The sequence below is a fragment of the Dermacentor silvarum genome, chromosome 1 (assembly GCF_013339745.2).
Source record: "Dermacentor silvarum isolate Dsil-2018 chromosome 1, BIME_Dsil_1.4, whole genome shotgun sequence".
Classification (NCBI taxonomy): Eukaryota; Metazoa; Arthropoda; class Arachnida; order Ixodida; family Ixodidae; genus Dermacentor; species Dermacentor silvarum.
The window spans coordinates 344,652,728-344,671,880 of NC_051154.1; the positions used below are offsets into that span (position 1 = coordinate 344,652,728).

General features: G+C 47.2%; 1 protein-coding gene across 1 annotated transcript in view; it reads right to left on the reverse strand.

Moving 5' to 3' along the window:
- LOC119437385 (uncharacterized) overlaps nucleotides 1–19,153 on the reverse strand; it is a 38,920-nt gene that overhangs the window by 3,293 nt on the left and 16,474 nt on the right. Inside the window, exon 3 of the mRNA XM_037704417.2 lies at nucleotides 15,927–16,462. Coding sequence (XP_037560345.2) covers nucleotides 15,927–16,462 — 536 coding nt within the window. The remainder of the gene's footprint in view (nucleotides 1–15,926; nucleotides 16,463–19,153) is intronic.

Here is a 19,153-nt window from a genome sequence, read left to right on the forward strand (position 1 = left end):
TGTGAACACCTTCCGTGCTTAATAGCCTTTCTTTTTAGAGCCCAGCTCTTGGGCGCCCGTTCCAGCGTTGAGCGTCGGCGTTGTCCCTCGGCGTAACCGAGCGAACGAGCACAGCAAAAAATGTAAGAGCGAACGCGGAGCGCAGCGGGCGATGGAAGACGGCGATAGCGAAGAGAGCGCAACCGTGAAGCGGAAAACGGACGAGGGGGTATGGCGAAAGCACGAGAAGAAAAGCGTAGTGCCACGCAAGACGAGCGACGACCGCTACGAAATGCCACCAGAGTAGCGCGCCGTCGTCTGTTCGGCGATGACATGCGGCGAGCTCGTCCAACGATACCATACATAGAAACAAAGTGCTGCATGAGCGAAGGTCTGTCTGCGGCGGCTGCTGTGAATGCTGCGTGGGTGACTGCTGCGTCACCCACACACTGCCTCTCCCGATCTCCCGATTAGCAAAGCAGTCGCGCCAACACTTCGGTCCGTTTGCAACGTGCCCACGCACGAGACAGATTGTCCGCGCCAGCGAAATATCGCGAAATGAAAACACGTAGACAGTTGCGTTAAATTTCGCATTAGGGAGTATCGTAATCGTCGGTGAATTTTTTTTCTGGAAGCGGAGAGTACCTGCGCGAACCTTCTACGCTAGATTCACAGAACGCAGCGGATCGCTGAATGAGACCGCACACGATCTTGATGTGAGTTTGAGGTGCAACGAACAGCGCCGCTGGCAGATTGTATGCGGCTTCATTGTGTCCGACATTATTCAGCGGCACTGAGCCCCGTCATGCTCGTCCGCGAACTGAATCAGCGACCCTTCCCGTCGTCTGAATCCAGTTTTATGCGAGACACCTACAGGCCTGGCGTGGAAAACGAACCCGGTAAAATTTGGTGCACAGGCTCGGATTGCTGAAAAAAAAACGAAACAAGTAATTTAATTGGCGTTGGGCATTGTCCTTTTATTTTCTGGAATTTACCTGCACCACCTTTTAGTATTCCTTGTGGAAAAGATGATCGTGCCCCATTGGACACCACGGGTACAAATGTCTTCGTATAGTACCGTTTCGATCATTTCACGTGGCACTATTTTACACCACAATAACGACTTCGCGAGTTTTCACAGAAAGGTACTGATTACTGTGCACCGCAATGGGCGACAGTCATACTATTTCTAAGCATGCCGCAGTCCTAAATATCATTGTCGCATGGTGTCTTAATGAAACCGACGTCATGAGCTCCGGCGAACGTGGAAACACAACCTGGTGTTCTGGTTGATATTGAATTGTTTGTGCCCCAGTTTAAGCTGATGCTATAGTTCGTGGTGCTCACAGGTGTAGTACGGCGTGGGAAAGACAATATGCGGTAAACAAATTAAAATCAAGCGCACATGTGGGAATCTATGTGAAGCGAAGTTTTAGTGAATTGGTAAATTAAACGCTATACAAGTAACAGCGCTGTATACAATTTTGTTTACTTTCATACCATGCGACGTGTAATCTAACGCACTGTATATGTGTTCATCCGTCAGAAAGGTCAAAAATTAATCACGGGCATTATTTATGTTTACGAACTACACCTCTCACAAGTTATGTCGAAATGTAAGCGCCAAATCAGAGAAATGCACCGTGCCGGACGCCCGTGTGGCGATGTCAGGAGGACGAAATCGATGCCGAGGGAAGAATAGCGATGCACAGCGAAGTAGGACACATATATTGCTACATTTAGGTGACAGTGACAAGAATTTTTATTCGTCCTGAGAAACTGGCCAGGGGGAGCCGAAGGCTCCCTCAGGTCAAGTCGGTGGCTCCGCCCACGATGGCACCGGGAGGCGAAATCCCGTTGCGATGTCGTGGGCCCTCTGGACTGCCTGCAGTTGGATGTGGTGGTGGTCGCTTCTTAGGAACTCCTCCCACTGTTCCTTTATGGCAAGCATAGAGTTTTCTATGGCTGGGCACAGCCAGAGCATGTGATCGAAACAGTATGAGTCGGCGCCGCATTTGGGGCATGACTGCGGGAAGTGCGGGTCTATCCTGCTAAGGGACCGCGGAGTGGGGTACGTGCGCGTTTGTAACATTCTGAGCGTGCTAGCTTGTGGTTTATTTAGTTTTGGGTGAGGAGGAGAGAACCACCTCCTTTCCAAGCGTATCCTGTAGTTCCTGTGGCACCGTGTCACATACCCCTTACAGAGGATAGGCAACAGTAGGCACACATTCAATTGCACATACCGAATGGCTAAATTAAAGAAAATCAAGGAAGTCAAAGAATCCATTGAATATACCGCGCTATTCCGATGGATGGATGGATGCTATGAGCGTTCCCTTTGAAACGGCGTGGTGGGTTGCGCCACCAAGCCCTTGTTTTATTGCGATAGCAATTATATGGACACTCCAAAGCAGATTTCTGCCGTCGGCGTCGCCGTCGTCGTCGCCGTCGCCGTGAGGTTCCGTATGACGTCAATGGAGATGAAATCGTCGCCGCGCGCCGCCGAACGCTGTATGTGCGAGTGAAAGGGCGCTAGGGACGCGCGCTTTCACGGGGAGTAAACCCACGGCGGAGAACAAACGCGGGTTCTGTGCCGTGCTCCCTTAAGGGCTGCAGAAGTAGGCGTCTCTTTCCTCCTTTACAATCACCATATATGAAGAGCAAACGCGCCTTCTTCCGACGCACGAAAGGCCGTGGGGCGGAGGGGGAGGGAAGAGAAGCAGCGACGTTTAGCTGCGGCACCAAGTGCCTATTTATATCAGAGGCTCCGGCAACAGTCACCAACGCCGCACGCATTTTGTGCGAACGCGGGCAAAACGCCGACGGCGTCGACAACAGTTCTGCGTGTTGCCGGTGCTGCTGCATGTCCAAGTTTAAACAGCTGATAAAGCTACTATCATTACTCCGTATAGCTCTCTACAAATTTGCTATCGCAATTGATGCTTCGCCTTTCAGGTGAAACTGCGACAACTTTTTATTTTGCCTAATGCCCTGCTTTATTTTTTAGAAACACACAAATACAAATAATTCCAAGCATCAACCTTTTTGAACCATTACTGGGAACTATGCTTCTGTACGTTTCCGTTGTTTCTGGTCTCCCTACTTTTCTGCCACCAAACCTCCAACCGCCTTTTACTAATTTCTATAGCAGACATGTTTACTTTGCCCCCTGATATGCCTGAACCCAAGGGCTTCAAGGAGATCCGAGGAGCCTAGACTTGCAGCTGGGTAGATTTCTTCACATTCCAATAAAACATCTTCCACCGTTTCTCTAGCCTTAACTCAGCAAGCACATGCGTCTTCGTCCTTGGTGTACTTCGCTTTATAACTGCGCGTTCTAAGGCATCCTGATCTCGCTTCTATAAGTAACGAGCTTCCCTTTGAGTTATCATAAGTTGTTTCTTTCCTGATTGTGTTTTTTCCTTTGAGGTAGTTAGTCCATAGCAGGTTTCTTTTCCATTGCCGCCACCCATAACCTTGTCTCAGCCTCCCTCACTTTGCGTTTGACGGGCTTTGTTCCCGTGTTGCTGGCCATACCGGTCGCATATTTGCTGGTAAGCTTCCTAGTTGTTTTCCTCCACTGTGAGTCAATGTTTCGCCTGTACAAATACCTGAATACTCTTGCATCCCATCTACTTTCTTCCATTTTCCTCAGTCGTTCTTCAAAATCAATTTTAATCTGAGCCTCCCTCATTTGAAAATTTGTCCAGCCCATATCACCCTTCACAGCTTCATTAGTAGTCTTCCCGTGGGCGCCCAACGCGAGGCGTCCCACTGACCTCTGGTTGCCATCGAATCCTGATTGTACCCCGGACTTCAAGCAAACAACCGCATTTCCAAATGTAAGCCCTGGAACCAATACACTTTTCCACATACCCCGGAGCACCTCGTACCTATTGTATCCCCATAGTGATCTGTGCTTCATTATGGCCGCATTTCTCTTCCCTTTCGCTATTATTGTTTTTTCCTGTCGCCTTCGTTTATCCATATACCAAAGTATTTCTATTCTTTTACCCGAGGTATTTTCTGACCCTGTATCAACACTGTCTGTTCACTGTTTTCATTGAATACCATAAAACCTGCTTTTTTTAACGCTAAATTTTAATCCTAAATTCTCACATTCTTCTCCACAGATATCAGTCAGACGTTGCATACCACTTTGCTTATTAGCAAGCAACACATATTTTCCGCATTAAATAAACCTGGAAGCTGCTGCTCAACTATTGCGCCGGCTTGTTTGTATGAGACGTTAGACCCGATATTGATTCCTTCCAGCGCCCTTTCCATCTTTACCACGTACATCATAAACAGCAGCAGGGGTAAAGGGCAACCCTGTCTCAGTCCCTTGTTGATATCAACTTTATCCTCGCTCGTCATCCCTTCCCATTCAACGCAAACGGTATTTTCTCGGTAATTCTCGGTAACCTTCCCCTTCCAGAATATTCCACAAAATGCTGCGATCTACGTTGCCATACGCTCCGGTAATGTCTAGAAAAGTCACATGTAGTGGTCTCCTTTCTTCTCTGGATATTTCAATACACTGAGTAAGGACAAATGAGTTATCATCGAGACGCCTACCGATTCTGAAACCATTCTGAGGATATCCCAATATGCCATTATTCTCTGCCCATGCTTGCAGCTTCAATTTAGTCGCCTGCGTTGCTAACCTGTATATTACCGGTGTAATGGTCAACGGTCGATACGAGTGATTTCTATACTTTCCCCCCCCTTAGCTTTATAAATTAAATTCATTCTACTTTGTCACCAACTGTCTGGTATTCGCCTATGTTGTAAGCATTTCACAGCGAATCTGTTAAGGGCTCAGTCTCCGATGGTCATGTCCGCGTGTAGCAAAAAAAAAAAAAAAACAAAAAAAAACGTCTCATTGGCCGTATGCTGTATGAGAGAGTGAAAGCGCGCGAGGGGCGTGCGCTTTTACTTACAAGAATTTGTAAATTCTTGTAAATAGTTGTAAATAGAAAGCGTTTTTTTTTTCTCTCGTCATCTGTGTCTATTTCAACCTAGCGAACCCGTCGCCGCTATTCGTAGCGGCAGTATATCCTCTACTTGCGTCGACCGGCTCTGGCGGTGCGTCTCGGCAATGCCGCCTTTACTAGATGCCTGCCGCGTGGTCCGGTAAACTCGGTTCCGTGCCCTCTCTCTTTTCTCTTCTCCGCGAAAAGGCAACGAGCGCCGCTTGTGGCGCACATCTGCAACTTAGATCACGTGCTGCGGCCTCTGAAATTACTGTAGCATCTGTTACCGTCTCGGAGTCGGCAGGCGCTATAGAAGGGCCGGCGGAAGTCGTCCACCGCCGCTGCCACCGCCGCCGGAAGTTGAAAAGGCAACGAGCGCCGCCTCACGGAATTTATGCTGAACTAAGGGAACCGCCGCCCCAATGGGAAAGCGAGCAACGTGACGGGCATCTAGGAAAGGAGGCATTGGTCTCGGACGCCCAGGTAGAGGAGTGGTACGAGAAGAACCTGAACGTTACTGGTGTTTTCTTTATTTCGCCCCCATCGAAATGCGGCCGCCGTGGCTGGGATTCCATCCCGCGACCTCGTGCTCAGCAGCCCAACACCATAACCACTGAGCAACCAGAGCGGGCCATAATCTATTAATTAACAAAAATCACTAATTACGTTTTAGCTAATTACCTTACGGTACATATTGCAATTTACAAATTCTAGCCGGGGAGTTTGCAAGGCGTATCCACTTCGAACGAATTCTCAGGATGACACAATTAAGTTTCGATGTATTAATTCCCGAACTTTCGGAGAAATGCATTGGCGTTCCAGTTACTATCGTGCGTCAATGGATAAAACCACTTATCGTTAAAGGGGCCCTCGACAGGTGGCCCTTTTAAGCTGACGAGCGCAGTGCATACAATGCGCGCTAACGATCCTGCCTGCTAAGCATTAACGCGCCGTGGAAAGAGCTGAAATTTCAAACCAAACGCCTCTTTCCCTTCTCCTCGCTGGCGCTGCGCTCCCAGCCGGAGAGTCGACGTCACTCTCAGTGACACATGACTTTGAAAATTACTCAAGGGAACATAAATTATTTGTTTGATCTGTTGCTTCAATAGACAAATTAAGGTTTGGAGAAATAATAGAAAGTTTTAGAATAGCGTTTATCGGCTTACGTACGTTAAACGTAAGCACGTTTGCGCGACGTTACGGTGCGTGTTCTTTCAAGACTTTTAGTTTACCGCACGGGAACGCAAACGTAAGGAAGACGTTATAAAACTGGGCGCCTTCTGGTGCCTCGTGCCAAACGTATCCAAGCCAAGACAATCCATTAGCATCCATCCTGGTGTTGCTATGCGGCAGCGTATGAGGACGCGTCGCGGTTAGACCTACGGTCACCGGAATCGCCAAACGATCTCAGAAATTGGGCGCGCTATGCACTCAAAACTAACGTTTCAGGTAAATTTAGAGAAAGCGAAAGCTCATTTCTATAGTTACTGGTGATCTACGCCAGTGAGAGCGCAATCATCACGAGAATCCATGCTGAATCGGGAGCCAGTGGTGCCGCCATGTTTGACAACGTTATTTCTTAGCGTCCGTAAACATTACGAACGTTATTCTCGCCAAATAACGTACGTTATCATAGCGCACGTAAACCGCAGAAACAGTAGGGAGTTTTAGTATAGCGTAAAACAGCAAAGGCAAGGATTTAGCGTTAGCGTTAGCGTAGCGTCCTGCAAACTGCGCATGCGCAGAACGTAAACGTAGCCAGAACTCTTACGTATGTATGCTATTTCCGGAATATATCGTTCAACGTAGCACGCAAGGGATTCCGTACGTAAGGCAAAATGGCGGTGCCTGTTGAAGCGAGAGCCGTCCACTTCGGATCTATCGAGTCGTCGGCCTGCACTGTTCGGCTCATTCGTTCCCCACTAATGCTCGTGTTTGCTTTAGATTTGTGTGATGATGCTTTGACAGCGGCGTACAGGTGGCAAATGGGCGTTGTTTTCGATATACGTTCTCGATTAGTGGCGGAGTAGGCTTAACGAGAGGGTTTGCTTGCTCATGTTTGCTAATGTTTGCTGTATCCGCCTCGAGATGGCGCCCAAGTGTATTTGCGTTAGCGTTAGCATTTTGCTCCTTTCTGCTATTCTAAAACGCTACCTTGTACCGCGCAGTGCTGCCTTTCCTTGCGTTAGCGTTGCGTCGCACGCTAACGCTAACGTAAGCGTTTTCCGCTATACTAAACCTCCGTAATATAACGTTCAGAGCATGCGCAGTGATGACAACGCTATTTTTTGCGTACGTAATGCGTTTGCGTTTGCTTGCAAACGCTAAACTAAATCTGTCTAATAGTCCTTGCAAACTGAATGTCTGCGTGCCTTTGTTTTACCTCGTACCGTAGCAAGAGAGCTGTACTTCCGTTTCGTCTGCTTGTTCCCACGTCCTGCAGTCGCGCCCGCAGACGACGAAACTACGTCATTTTCTACCGTGTTCCAGCGCGATCGGGCTCTGTTGCGTCTGCCGCAGTTAGCACTGACTCATACCGCTAGCCCGGTGTTCTCGTGCACAGCGCGCAAAATCGTGTGCTGCGTGAAACGAGACAAACGCAACCAACTCTCAATCCAGACGAAGAAGTGGAAGTGGAGATAGTGGCTATGTTGGCGGCGACGCTCGCCTCCTGAAATCATGCGTTCGCGGCAATGAAATATTTCTGTCCTGGCTAGTAATGAAAATTCGTGCAGTAGAACGCTCTCTAGATGGCATTTAACAATTTCCAGTGTATAAACAATATTTACTATGTGGCCTGGTGAGGGGCCCTTTAAGGAAGTAAGTGGAACGACAGTGGATTTTTACCGCAGTTTGACGGCGCATATTTCGTAAATGATGTCATCCCCACAATTCTTTACAAGTGGATATGTCTTGCAGTCTCACACTCTAGAATTTGTAAATTGCTATATGGCCGTGCGGCAATTAGTTGAAAAATTAGTGGATTTTGTTAATTAGTCGCTTATGCATTTCAACTTATGCAAGTAATGTCCGCCTCTTGAGTAGATCAGCTCATGGACTAGAATTGTGCTATCTTCCAGAGGCAATTTAAAAACAAAATTGCAAAATGTTCGCTGGAGCACCCGGCCTATAGACCAGATTATTTTAGCCTCGCACGCAGGCAGCGGGCGCGTTCCAATGATGATGATGATGATGATTTATTGGCATCCCCTTTGAAACGGGGTGGCGACAAATAGTCACCTAGCCTGCTTGATTTAATCAGGTATACTACACATGTTCTTTATCTAGCATTTTTGTATACCTCTCATTATCTTTCTTTTTCAAAAATTTTGCTTGTACCGCTGCCTATGATTTTAAGAGATCAGAGATCAGGTCGTATCCATCTTTTCCCTGCTTTTTTTCCACCAGTACTCTAATCGTCTCTTCCTGATCTCTACGGCTGATCTGTTTATGTTTCCTTCCACTTTAAACCCAAGCGCTTCTGGGAGTTGCACGTTACCTACGGTTCTCGCTGGGTGGATCCCGTCGCATTCCATTAGGATGTGCTGAGTGGTCTCTGGATCTTTACTGCAGAGACCATTCTCGACACCAGGCGCCACCTCTCGGCCTGGACTGCGGGAATCGGCGGACTATCGTGTGTTTATTTGTGCGTGGCGCTTGGGGTGTTTGTGTCGTTGCTACTCACGGTTTGAGGGAGTAGCAACGATGTACAAAAGTTACTCGCCTGGGCGGCACTGTGCCATAGTCGGCATTCTTGATAGGAATATTTAAAAATTCCCCTCGGCGTTACTCATTGTAACGGTTCAAGGCGGAAGCCTGGTGAAAATTTAGTCATGCATGGAGTTATACATTAAGTTACACATTAGGTTATTACGGAATGATAGGCTTTCGCTACACGTAAAACCCCGTGTGGCGCATACCCGCATATCACGGACTTCGGTATAGAGCGGGGTATGCGCCACACGTGATCGGGTATATGCATTTCCATAGGGCCACGTGACACTTTTCTGCCATCCTCGGCGACGCCGGATTTTCGACAAGGCCATTTGCCAACTCTTTAAAGGACACCTCCGCATGAGACATATTAAAGTTTTGTCTAATAACTACTGGGGTTTTACGTGCCAAAACCACGATGCGATTATGATGCACACCGTAGTGGACAGTTCCGGACATTTCCACCACCTGTGGTTGCTTAACGTGCACTGATATCGCACAGTACATGGGCTTCTAGAGTTTCGCCTCCATTGAAATGCGACTGCCGCGGCCGGGATTGAATCCGCGTCTATCGCGTCGGCACACCCGAACACCGTAACCACTGCACCAACGCGGCGGCGCCGAGCGATGAGTTTTCAAGAAATGAAACGCTAGGAAACCAGATTATGTATATTGTTGCGCGGAACAAAGGCTCTTTTTTTTAACAGCGGATCTGTATGAGCCGAGCGTTAGTCCGTAACGTGCGAACAGAAAATGTGGGCCGATCCTAGCGGTAGTGCAGAAAGGGTCCAAGCGCAATGGCAAATACCCCTGTGAATCTAGCGAAGCTGAGCCTGGTTAAGTCTAGCTAAACATGGTTGGGACTACTGAAGCTTAGTCAGTCATCGATAGCCAATCAATAGCTAATCGATAATCGATAAATGATCAATAAATTCCGGAATATGATTGGGATGATTTGGCAGTCTCTTTAGCATTGCGCCTCCAGTGCATGCTACGCTATTTTTTTTCATGACCTTTTTTCTTGATACGTGAATAAAGCAAGCGCGCTTTGGTCACGTATCGCGTAGCCAACGAAGCTACTCGAGAAGCTTTCAGAGGCGGTTCAAAAGAAAACAAAGTGCTTCGCGGCAATATTGTTACTGTCATCGCATCCTTCACTCAGTAACATTACACGAGGTGTGAAACACATTTCGAAAACCGCTACCCTGTTTGGATAAGTATTTCGAGGTACGAATGAAATCTAGTTTTATACCTTGCGAGTTTTACTTTTGTCAACAACTAAAGCTTCGCCACAACACACTGTCATGTCACTGCGAAGACTCTGTGACAGCGCACAGCGATGTTACATGCAGCTGTAGCATGCTTATTGGCCCTAATTACCTTGCACTATGGCTGGCACTTGCCAGAACACTTAATCTAACAGAATATCTCGCTTTACGAGGCGCGAAAACCAATGCATACGTTTCCCGCAAACGAAAATGCGCCGCCCTTATTGCGACCATGATATCGCGAAACTTCAGAAAAGTCAAGCGTGCCCTCGATCCAACGCGTGTTCTTCTGCGTTCATCATGCGTGCATAATGCAGAAGTGAAATGAGCATGCACTGAGCAATTTTAAGCGTCAACGGTCCGCTTGAAGAACAATTCATTGCCACCGCTCCTGCTTCCGCCAGTGCCGCGATTCGCCGTGTCAGCAGTCCACAGCCAATGCTCGCACCGCGGCGCCACCGTCGCGAGAAAATGGCGGCGCCCGCGAACGGCTCTGAATTCTATTATTGCGATAGCAATTATATGCACACTCAAAAGCAGATTTCTGCCGTCGCCGTCGCCGTGAGGTTCCGTATGACGTCAATGGAGATGAAGTCGTCGCCGCGCGCCGAACGCTGTATGTGCGAGTGAAAGGGCGCGAGGGGCGCGCTCTTTCACGGGGAGTGAACGCACGGCAGAGAACAAACGCGCGTTCGGCGCCGTGCTCCCTTAAGGGCTGCAGAAGTAGGCGTCTCTTTCCTCCTTTACAATCACCATATATGTAGAGCAAACGCGCCTTCTTCCGACGCGCGAGAGGCCGTGGGGGAGGGGGGGAGGGGGAGGGAAGGGAGGCGCGTTTAGCTGCGCCACCAAGTGCCTATTTATATCAGAGGCTGCGGCAACAGTCACCAACGCCGCACGCATTTTGAGCGAACGCGGGCAAAACGCCGCCGGCGTCGACAACAGTTCTGCGTGTTGCCGGTGCTGCTGCATGTCCAAGTTTATACAGCTGATAAAGCTAATATCATTACTCCGTATAGCTCTCTACCAATTTGCTATCGCAATTGATGCTTCGCCTTTCAGGTGAAACTGCGACAACTTTTTTCTATACATACGGGGTTGTCATTTTTAAGTTTTACTGAATTTTTAAAAATCGGCTGTGGCCGATAGCATAATTCTTGTCCTTGAGCTGTATTATTCGAAGCGGTGGACATTACTAGGACGAAAAATGGAAACACATATTCAACTAATTAGGGAAAACTAACAAATTAACTTCGTAATTAATAACTTGACGGCACATATTGCAATTTATGAATTGTAGCCGGTGAGATTGCAAGACGTATCCATTCGAAATTAATTTCCAGGATTACACCAGCTTCGATGTATTATTTCCCAAAGTGTGAGATGAAATATATGGCGTACCAGTTACTTTTGTGCTTCAATGCATAAAATAGCGTTTTGTTTAGAACGTAAGTGGAATAACCGCGCATTTTTACGAAGAGTTTGATGGTGCGTATCTCCAAACTGGTGCCATTCTGGAAATTCATTCCAAGACAGAGGCTGGGCCTTTGTCAGCTGTAGCAAAACACCTTTAGCTCAATCTTCCTCGGTCTGCAGTGTATACTGTGAACCAAAATAAAATGCGTTGTTGCTGTTGTTGTTGTAAGTGAATACGCCTTGCAAGCTCACCGGCTACAGTTCTTAAATTACAATATGTGCTGTGAATTAGGTATTTTTTTAATTAGTTGAATATGTGTTTTAATTTATCGTGTAAGTAATGTCCACCTCTCTGAATAATCCAGCTGAATGACTAGAATTATGTCATCTGCAACCGGTGATCTATAAAAATTCCGGGAAAGCTAAAATTGATTACCCCGTAATCAGAGAAGTAATAAGCAGCACTAAGCGAAAGAAGATTGAGCAACAGCTATTACCGCCTATGAAGGCCGCCTAAAAGCCCTTCCAGGAGATAGTGAAAAGAAATAGGGATACTTATTGTAAGGCAAAGACAAAGGCTCAGAGATCAGACTTCCAAGAAAACGTGCAAATCTGCATACCTGCTAGGTTCAAGTGATAGAGGCGTACATGCAGGACGCTTATTGTAGGATGGAGGTAACCCATGTACCTGTGACGTGAAGAAGACCGATTGATGTTCTTGAGTATGATTTCTGGAAAGCGATGGATGGGTGAGCATTGTTGAAGTCTACAATAAGTGACCCGAGTTCTGTCTCTCCGTGGTGCCAGATTAAGAATACGTGGTCAATAAAATGTTTGTAGTTGCATGGTTTTATTTCACGTGTGCCAAAAAAATTCTTTTAAAGTTGATTCGTAAATATTTTAGCATAGTTCTTATTTTCGTGCTCATTGAGGTTACACTTCCCTGCATAAAGTGTGTGCCATCAAACTCTAAGTTGCTTAGCGTCATAAATTTTAGTAATATGGCTAGTGCAGTGCTGTCCATCGTTTTATCTGGAACCGTATGGTCGTAAGCCTATAATACCGCTCGGTTGCCATAATTATGCGGAATGTTACGATTTAGCGAGGCCACGTCTGGTACTACGTCTGGTGCTACGTCTGGTGCTACGTCTGGGGCTACAAGTAATGAACCAAAAGGCACGTCTAGGTGGATGATATCAGATAAGAAGTGGTTACTGTCCTTAACATATGAAGAAAAAGTAGGTGAAATTATCTTATTTATGCTGGCGACGAAGCTGGAAAGTGGTTCTATGGTACCAGACACGATAGGGCGAAAGGGATTGTTTTGATTTTGCATTTTCAGTAGGATTAAAAATCGACCCTGGACGGGGCTGAGAGAAACTAGTGAGCCTATCGCTTTCTAAATAATTTTGTAGTCTTTGTCGAGTTCCCTGATGCTGTTAGCAAATATTTGCTCGAAATGCTCCGTCGGATCGTTGTCAAGGCGCATATAAAACATTTTGTCATGCAGTCGGCTGTGGGCTTCAGCAACATAATAAGCAATATTCATTATCACTACAGCGCCACCTTTATCCACTGGCTTGATAATGATGTCCGTGCAAGCTTGTACCGTTTCTAGGGCTTTATTTTCACGAATTGACAGGTTTTGTTTAAATAAGGTATGTTTCTCCTAAGCCTGCAGGATCTCCCGTTTTACTACCAAAATGCTTAAGAAATTTGTCACGGTGCGCTGGCGGAGTCCAGTGCTCACCGCATTGCGTGTTATTGGACGCTGGCCGTTCATGAAAAAATTCTGGTAGCCTCAAGTTTCGAGCGAGTTGTCTAAGTGCTTCACCAGCTGGAACTCACTATAGCTGCCAGTCACCGGGAAGAAATTTAAACCGAGATGAATACAGCCAATTCGGGGTCAGATAAAGTAACATTAGAAACATTGACTATGTTAGTGGGCAGAAATATTTCTCTGTTGTTAGAAGGCGGTGTTGTGTGAACGGAAGCACTACTTTTATGTTGCGGAGGCGACGACAAACTTGTCAAGGAGCAACTTTTTGACCTTTTTACAGCAAAGCTGTATACCTCTACCAGCCAAGGAAATTTTCGTGTCGGCGTAAGCAAAAAACGCCAGGCTAAAAGTAGAATACAAACAGCATATCTCCTTTGAAATCAGGCATACAGCATACGGCTCATAACTCTTTTTCAAAAGAAAAACCACAAAACATGCAGCAAAACGACATGATGGATGATTAGGCGCGTGTGAACAATGATAACACCCTCCGACGCGTTCCGGTCAAGATTAGGTTTGCAGCTGCTGCGAAAGGGGTTGACGTCATTCAAAACACTCGTGAAACCAATGTCTCTGGTTTCACTCATTGTAGAGCCACGTGTGCGAATTCAAGCGACGTCACAATGGGTAATCGTTGTGGGTGTCGTTTACAGCGTTCCGTCTCCCGCGTGTGTTTCCCGGTAAAGATTGCGGTTGCGTAAGTTACTCCGAGTGGAAAAGTACCCAGCACCATAGAAATCACGTACTGACGTCACCATGGCCTAGCAACTCATTCAGTTCATTCCAGGCTACCATGGGTAGACCACGGAAAGTGAGGACGCCAGCCAAACAGCGTGAATATAATGTCGTTGTGAAGTGATAAAGGGTGTGGTTAAGTACATTTCACTTGTCTCTGGTTTCACTCTTTGTAGAGCCTCGTGTGTGAATTCAAGTGACGTCCCAATGAGGAAGGGTTGTGGGTGTCCTTTCCAGCTTCGCTGTCCAACCACCTTCACAGCGTAGATTGGAGCCACAGTTTTTTTTTAATCATAAGTTCTGGTGTTTTACGAGTCAAAACAACGATCTGATTATGACACACGCCGTAGTGGAGGACTAAGGATTAATTTCAACCACCTAAGGTTATTTCACATGCACCCAATTTGCATGGTACACGCGCGTTTTTGCATTTCACCCCCATCGAAATGTGGCCGCCGCGGCCAGGCCGGATATGATTCCGTGACCTCGTGCTTAGCAGCGCAACGCCAAAGCCACTAAGCAACCACGGTGGGTTGGCCCTTTTTGCGTGGATTTCAGTTTTCTTTCTTACCTCGTAGTAATTCAGCGAAGCGATGTCTGAAGGACTCATGGCGCGCACGGCGCGCAGTTGTCTTTCTTTTTTAACTAATGCTTTGCAAGATGATTTGTAGTCATGGACAACGACGCGTGTTAGGTCTCATGAGGCATTTCTTAAAATGCTGTTCCATTTGTCAACGCTAAGGCTAGACATTTGGGAAGTAGCTGGTTTCAATGAAAGCTGAAGACAATTTGGTACCGTTAGAGCAGTTATGTACGAAGTCAGCGTAGACGCGTGAAGTTCGTGTCGGATGCGTTTTCAAGCGAAGCTTGTATTGGCTCGCAAGTTTCGGTGGTGTTGTAGTCACGCAAAAACTAACGTGTGGCACATACCTACATTGCATATGCGGGTATGAGCCAGGGACAAGAAAGAAGAAAGGAAGGAAGGAAATAAATACAAAAAGAAAGAAAGAAAGAAAGAAAAAAAGAAAGAAAGAAAGAGCAGGTGCGGGGAAAGCTGCGCCGGCTCCAGATCACGTGACGCGCGCGACCAAGCAGGGTCGTTTGGTGTGTCGCGGGGAGGGAAAGTGAAGGAATTGGCGCGCGCTCCGCCGGGCTTCCCTAGCCTCAGATCAGTTTCGGCGGCCAGATGGGAAGGCTCCGCGTAGTGCGTTCTGCCTAGGAGCAGGCTGCGTTTGAGCAACGGCGCATAGGGAAGGGCTCGTCGTGGACGTGCCGATTCCAGCGTGAGGGCTTCCGAAGCCCAGGCAAAACGTCAGCGAAGAGCCACGGACCCCGAGTTGCGGGAGCACTATGTTGAGGCCAAACGTCAGCGTCGTCTTGCCTTCCAGGAACCCAACAACGGTGGTGCACGCCTCGGCAACGCTAGCGCCAACTTCCCCGGTGGGATTGCCAGGTTTCAACGCGAGTTTTTCAACCAAACTTCGGAGCCAGCTGCAGTGAGTGTGACCGGTTGCGTTTCGAGCACAACTTGGTACTCGTCAGTGCAATTCGTTCCGAGGAACACCGAAGAAACACACGACAAGGTTTGCTTACTCCCATTTCCTCGACAGGGGAGGGGCTGCTGATTTTTTTCGATTACTTTTCTAATTTTAGGGAAACCGCACGAACAGTTCGCTACTCCGGCAGAATCAGTAACTAGTCATTACTTGGAAACCTTAGCGGGGCAGGTGCGGCTGCCACTTCTAAGGATATTAGAATTAGAATTGAATTTAAATTGCCACTATGGGCATCCAGCTGGACTGCTGTTTGTATTTCGGCAAAGCGTGTGAGTGGTGTAGTGCTAAACATAATCATCTCACGAGATTACACATTGCATAAGATGACAATAAAATGGCTTGGCTTGACACATGGCATATAGTTGAATGGGATTTAGTTAGTCGCTTCACAAAAAGCCTCGCTTTGCATAGAGTTCAGCGTTCTTGTAAACCGCATCAGGTTTACGGACCAGCTAAAGCGCGTTAATGTTTCGCGAACGCTAGCGACAAGTATTCCACTCACCCGTGATTCGTGGGCTGATCAGGGACACCGGGATTGTGACCACTCCGATCACACCACACGCGACCGCCGTTCGCTCGACGCCCAGGAAGTCAGCTACCAGCACCAGCTTGATCAGTATGATGTATCCCACCGCAATCCCTTCCACCACGGTGAGTGCGACCATGGCTGAAAAGCTGAACACGTGCGGCGTCGCCACCATGCAAGCGGCTGCCAGTACGAAGCTGAGCGCGTACAGCGGACGTCGGCCGATGGGAGTGACTTCGGCCAACGCCGGCACCAGGAAGCGCCCCAGAAGCTGTCCAACTGGTGAATAGGTGATCAGCTGCCTTGCCCTGGCGAGGTCGATGCCCTTGTCGATGCCGTAGTCCACGATGGTCTTGCTGAACTCGGAAACCGTGTAGTCTCCGGCGGCCACGGTTAGCGCGAGGACGTAGAAGCTCGGCTCGCGGAAGATTCCCAAGGCGTGCTTCAAGGTACACGGCTCCTCCGCTGACGTTGGCTTCTCTTCGGGTTGTGAACCTTGTTGTCGCTCCGACCTTTGTGGAAGACACGTCATATGCAGTCAAATATTTATACATCAAAAGCAAAATGCGCGTCCTTTGGAGTCAATATCTGTTACGTTAGCCAACAGAGAAATTAGCGCTGAGTACCCGCTGTGGTGGCTATATGGCTAAGTCGTTTTGGTGCTGAGTGCTAGGCCGCGGTTTCGATTCCCGACCACTGCGGCCGTATTCTGGACCGGTATTTTGTAGCGATGTCTTTCCGGTAATAATGCCTTTTCGCGCTTATCGCGCTTTGTCAGTGGTCGGAGCGACGGTCCGATCGCGTTATCAACGGGATCAACCGGCCGTGAGCGGTGGATGATAAGACTAGAGTAGAATAAGTTATAAGGCATCGCTACAAAATACCGGCCCTGATGCGGTCTGAATGCAAAAACGCTCGTCTAATGTGCTTTGATATATGTGTACGTTAAAGAACCCCAGGTAGGCAAACCTGTCCGGATCCCTTCACTACGGCGTCCCTCCTGTGCAGTTTTGGTATGTTAAACCACATTTTTTTACTGACGCTGATTATTGCTCTATTTATAAGGCTCACAAGATGGTGTGAGAAGTCGCAAGACTGGGGTAATTGGAGATCTTTGGGAGAGGCCTTCGTCCTCCAATGGTCATAAATGGCTGATGATGATGAAAGTTCAGTTTGGCTCATCGGACTGTTAGGCGCAAAGAACGTTTCGATATAAAAGCACGTATTTCTCTTTTTTTGTATACAATGAGAGGGAACAACAAGCGGTAAAGACTTCCTCAAGCTTTTGAAAGTACTGCCTTTCGCAGACAAAGTGCATGCAGCAGGGTCGACCCGTTCCCGCGCTCTACGCGCATTATCTGGACGTCTTTCCCAGGACGCGTTAAGGCAGACGCTGCCAGTGACAAAGCTCGAGCCACATATAGCCAGAACAGCTTTCCGCAATGCTCAGTGCTTGATCACGTGATGACGTTTATATTGCTTACCTCAGCTGGCCTCCACTGCCTCTGCTTACAGTGACAGCGCATGAAGCCGGTGCCAAAGTTTCAGAAGACATGTAAATGTCGCCATATCCATTCTTCCCATAGCTTCTTAAGTCGAAACTACACATGCACTTGTTGGCGCTCGAAATCTCGCGCCGGCGCGTTAAGCGTTGGCCGCGCCTAGAGAGGAATGGCGGTTTGCCACTTTTCGGCGGATAAAGCAAAAGTAGCACTGATCGATGGCATGTCTGAGCATAAAATTAGCTTATGCTCTCTCCCTATTCAAGACACTAGTTTACCACAAACACTAATCGCAACTTTTTCAGATTTCAACAGAGCTGACGATAACAGTATAGTAGACCATCTGTTACGCGAACTATAAGCGCTTTCGAACAACTAGCCAGCGTTTCCACTAGTGACGTAGAGGTACTCTGGCAAAAGTTTAAATCTATTACTTTTTACTGCATTCACAACTATGTACACACACGAACAAAGAAAAGAAATGAACGCAATCCTTGGATTACACGTGACATCATCCACGCGAAACGAACGGTCCAAAGGCTAAGACAGACTACGAAAAATAATGCTCAGGCAAACTTCAAACAAAAGCTAACTCTAGCCATAAACACTATGAAAGCTAAAATAAAGGCAGCTAAATACAATTATTTCCAAAACACCCTCAGTAACTTTTTGAAGTCCTCTCCTCGTAAATTCTGGAACTACCTGTTGCCAAGGTCTAACCCTAGCCCCGAAGTTACACGAGAAGAAAATGAAGCGCGAGCTAACAACTTAAATGATTACTTTCAATCAATTTTTACAGTGGACGATGATAACCTGCCGCACCTTCAATCTTCCTCTAACATATTTCTGGGACCTCTGATTGTAACACGGGCCGGCGTGCTAAACCTATTACTGAAATTAGACAATAAGAAAAGCCCAGGACCAGACAAAATTCCAAATGCTTTTCTTAAAAAGTATGCTGAACTAGTATCTCACTATTTAACCCTAATCTATGATAAGTCTTTATCCACAGGCACTCTACCAAATGACTGGAAGACCGCTAAAATTATCGCTGTACACAAGTCAGGGAATAAAAATGAGCCCTCTAACTTTCGGCCAATCTCTCTCACAAGCACCGTGTGTAAACTACTCGAGCACATCATCCTTAAACACACAAACGCTTACCTCGATCAAAACCACATTTTAACTCCGGTACAGCATGGTTTCCGTCAGGGTTCATCCACAGTCACTCAACTAGTCGAAGTAATACATGATGTCTCCAGAGGCATAGACAACCAAAACCAAACAGACCTTATCTTCCTCGATTTTTCAAAAGCATTCGATCGCGTTTCACATCAGAAACTAATGAATTTGAGCACACTTTCGGAAAGGTTCGCATTAGCGATTGGATAAAGGACTACTTAACTAACCGGACACAATTCGTACAGATTAACCATACAAATTCTAAACTAACTCAGGTTACCTCTGGTGTGCCCCAAGGCACCGTATTAGCACCTGCATTATTTCTAGTTTATATTAACGACTTGCCCTTTGACATTCAGGTCAACATAAGACTCTTTGCTGACGACTGTATACTGTATAAAGAAATTACTTCACCAGATGACCATGTAATCCTAAACAATGCTCTAAAATCCGTCTATGCGTGGTGTACAAAGTGGCAAATGACACTTAATGCTAAAAAATCAGTTCTTTTGCGAATAA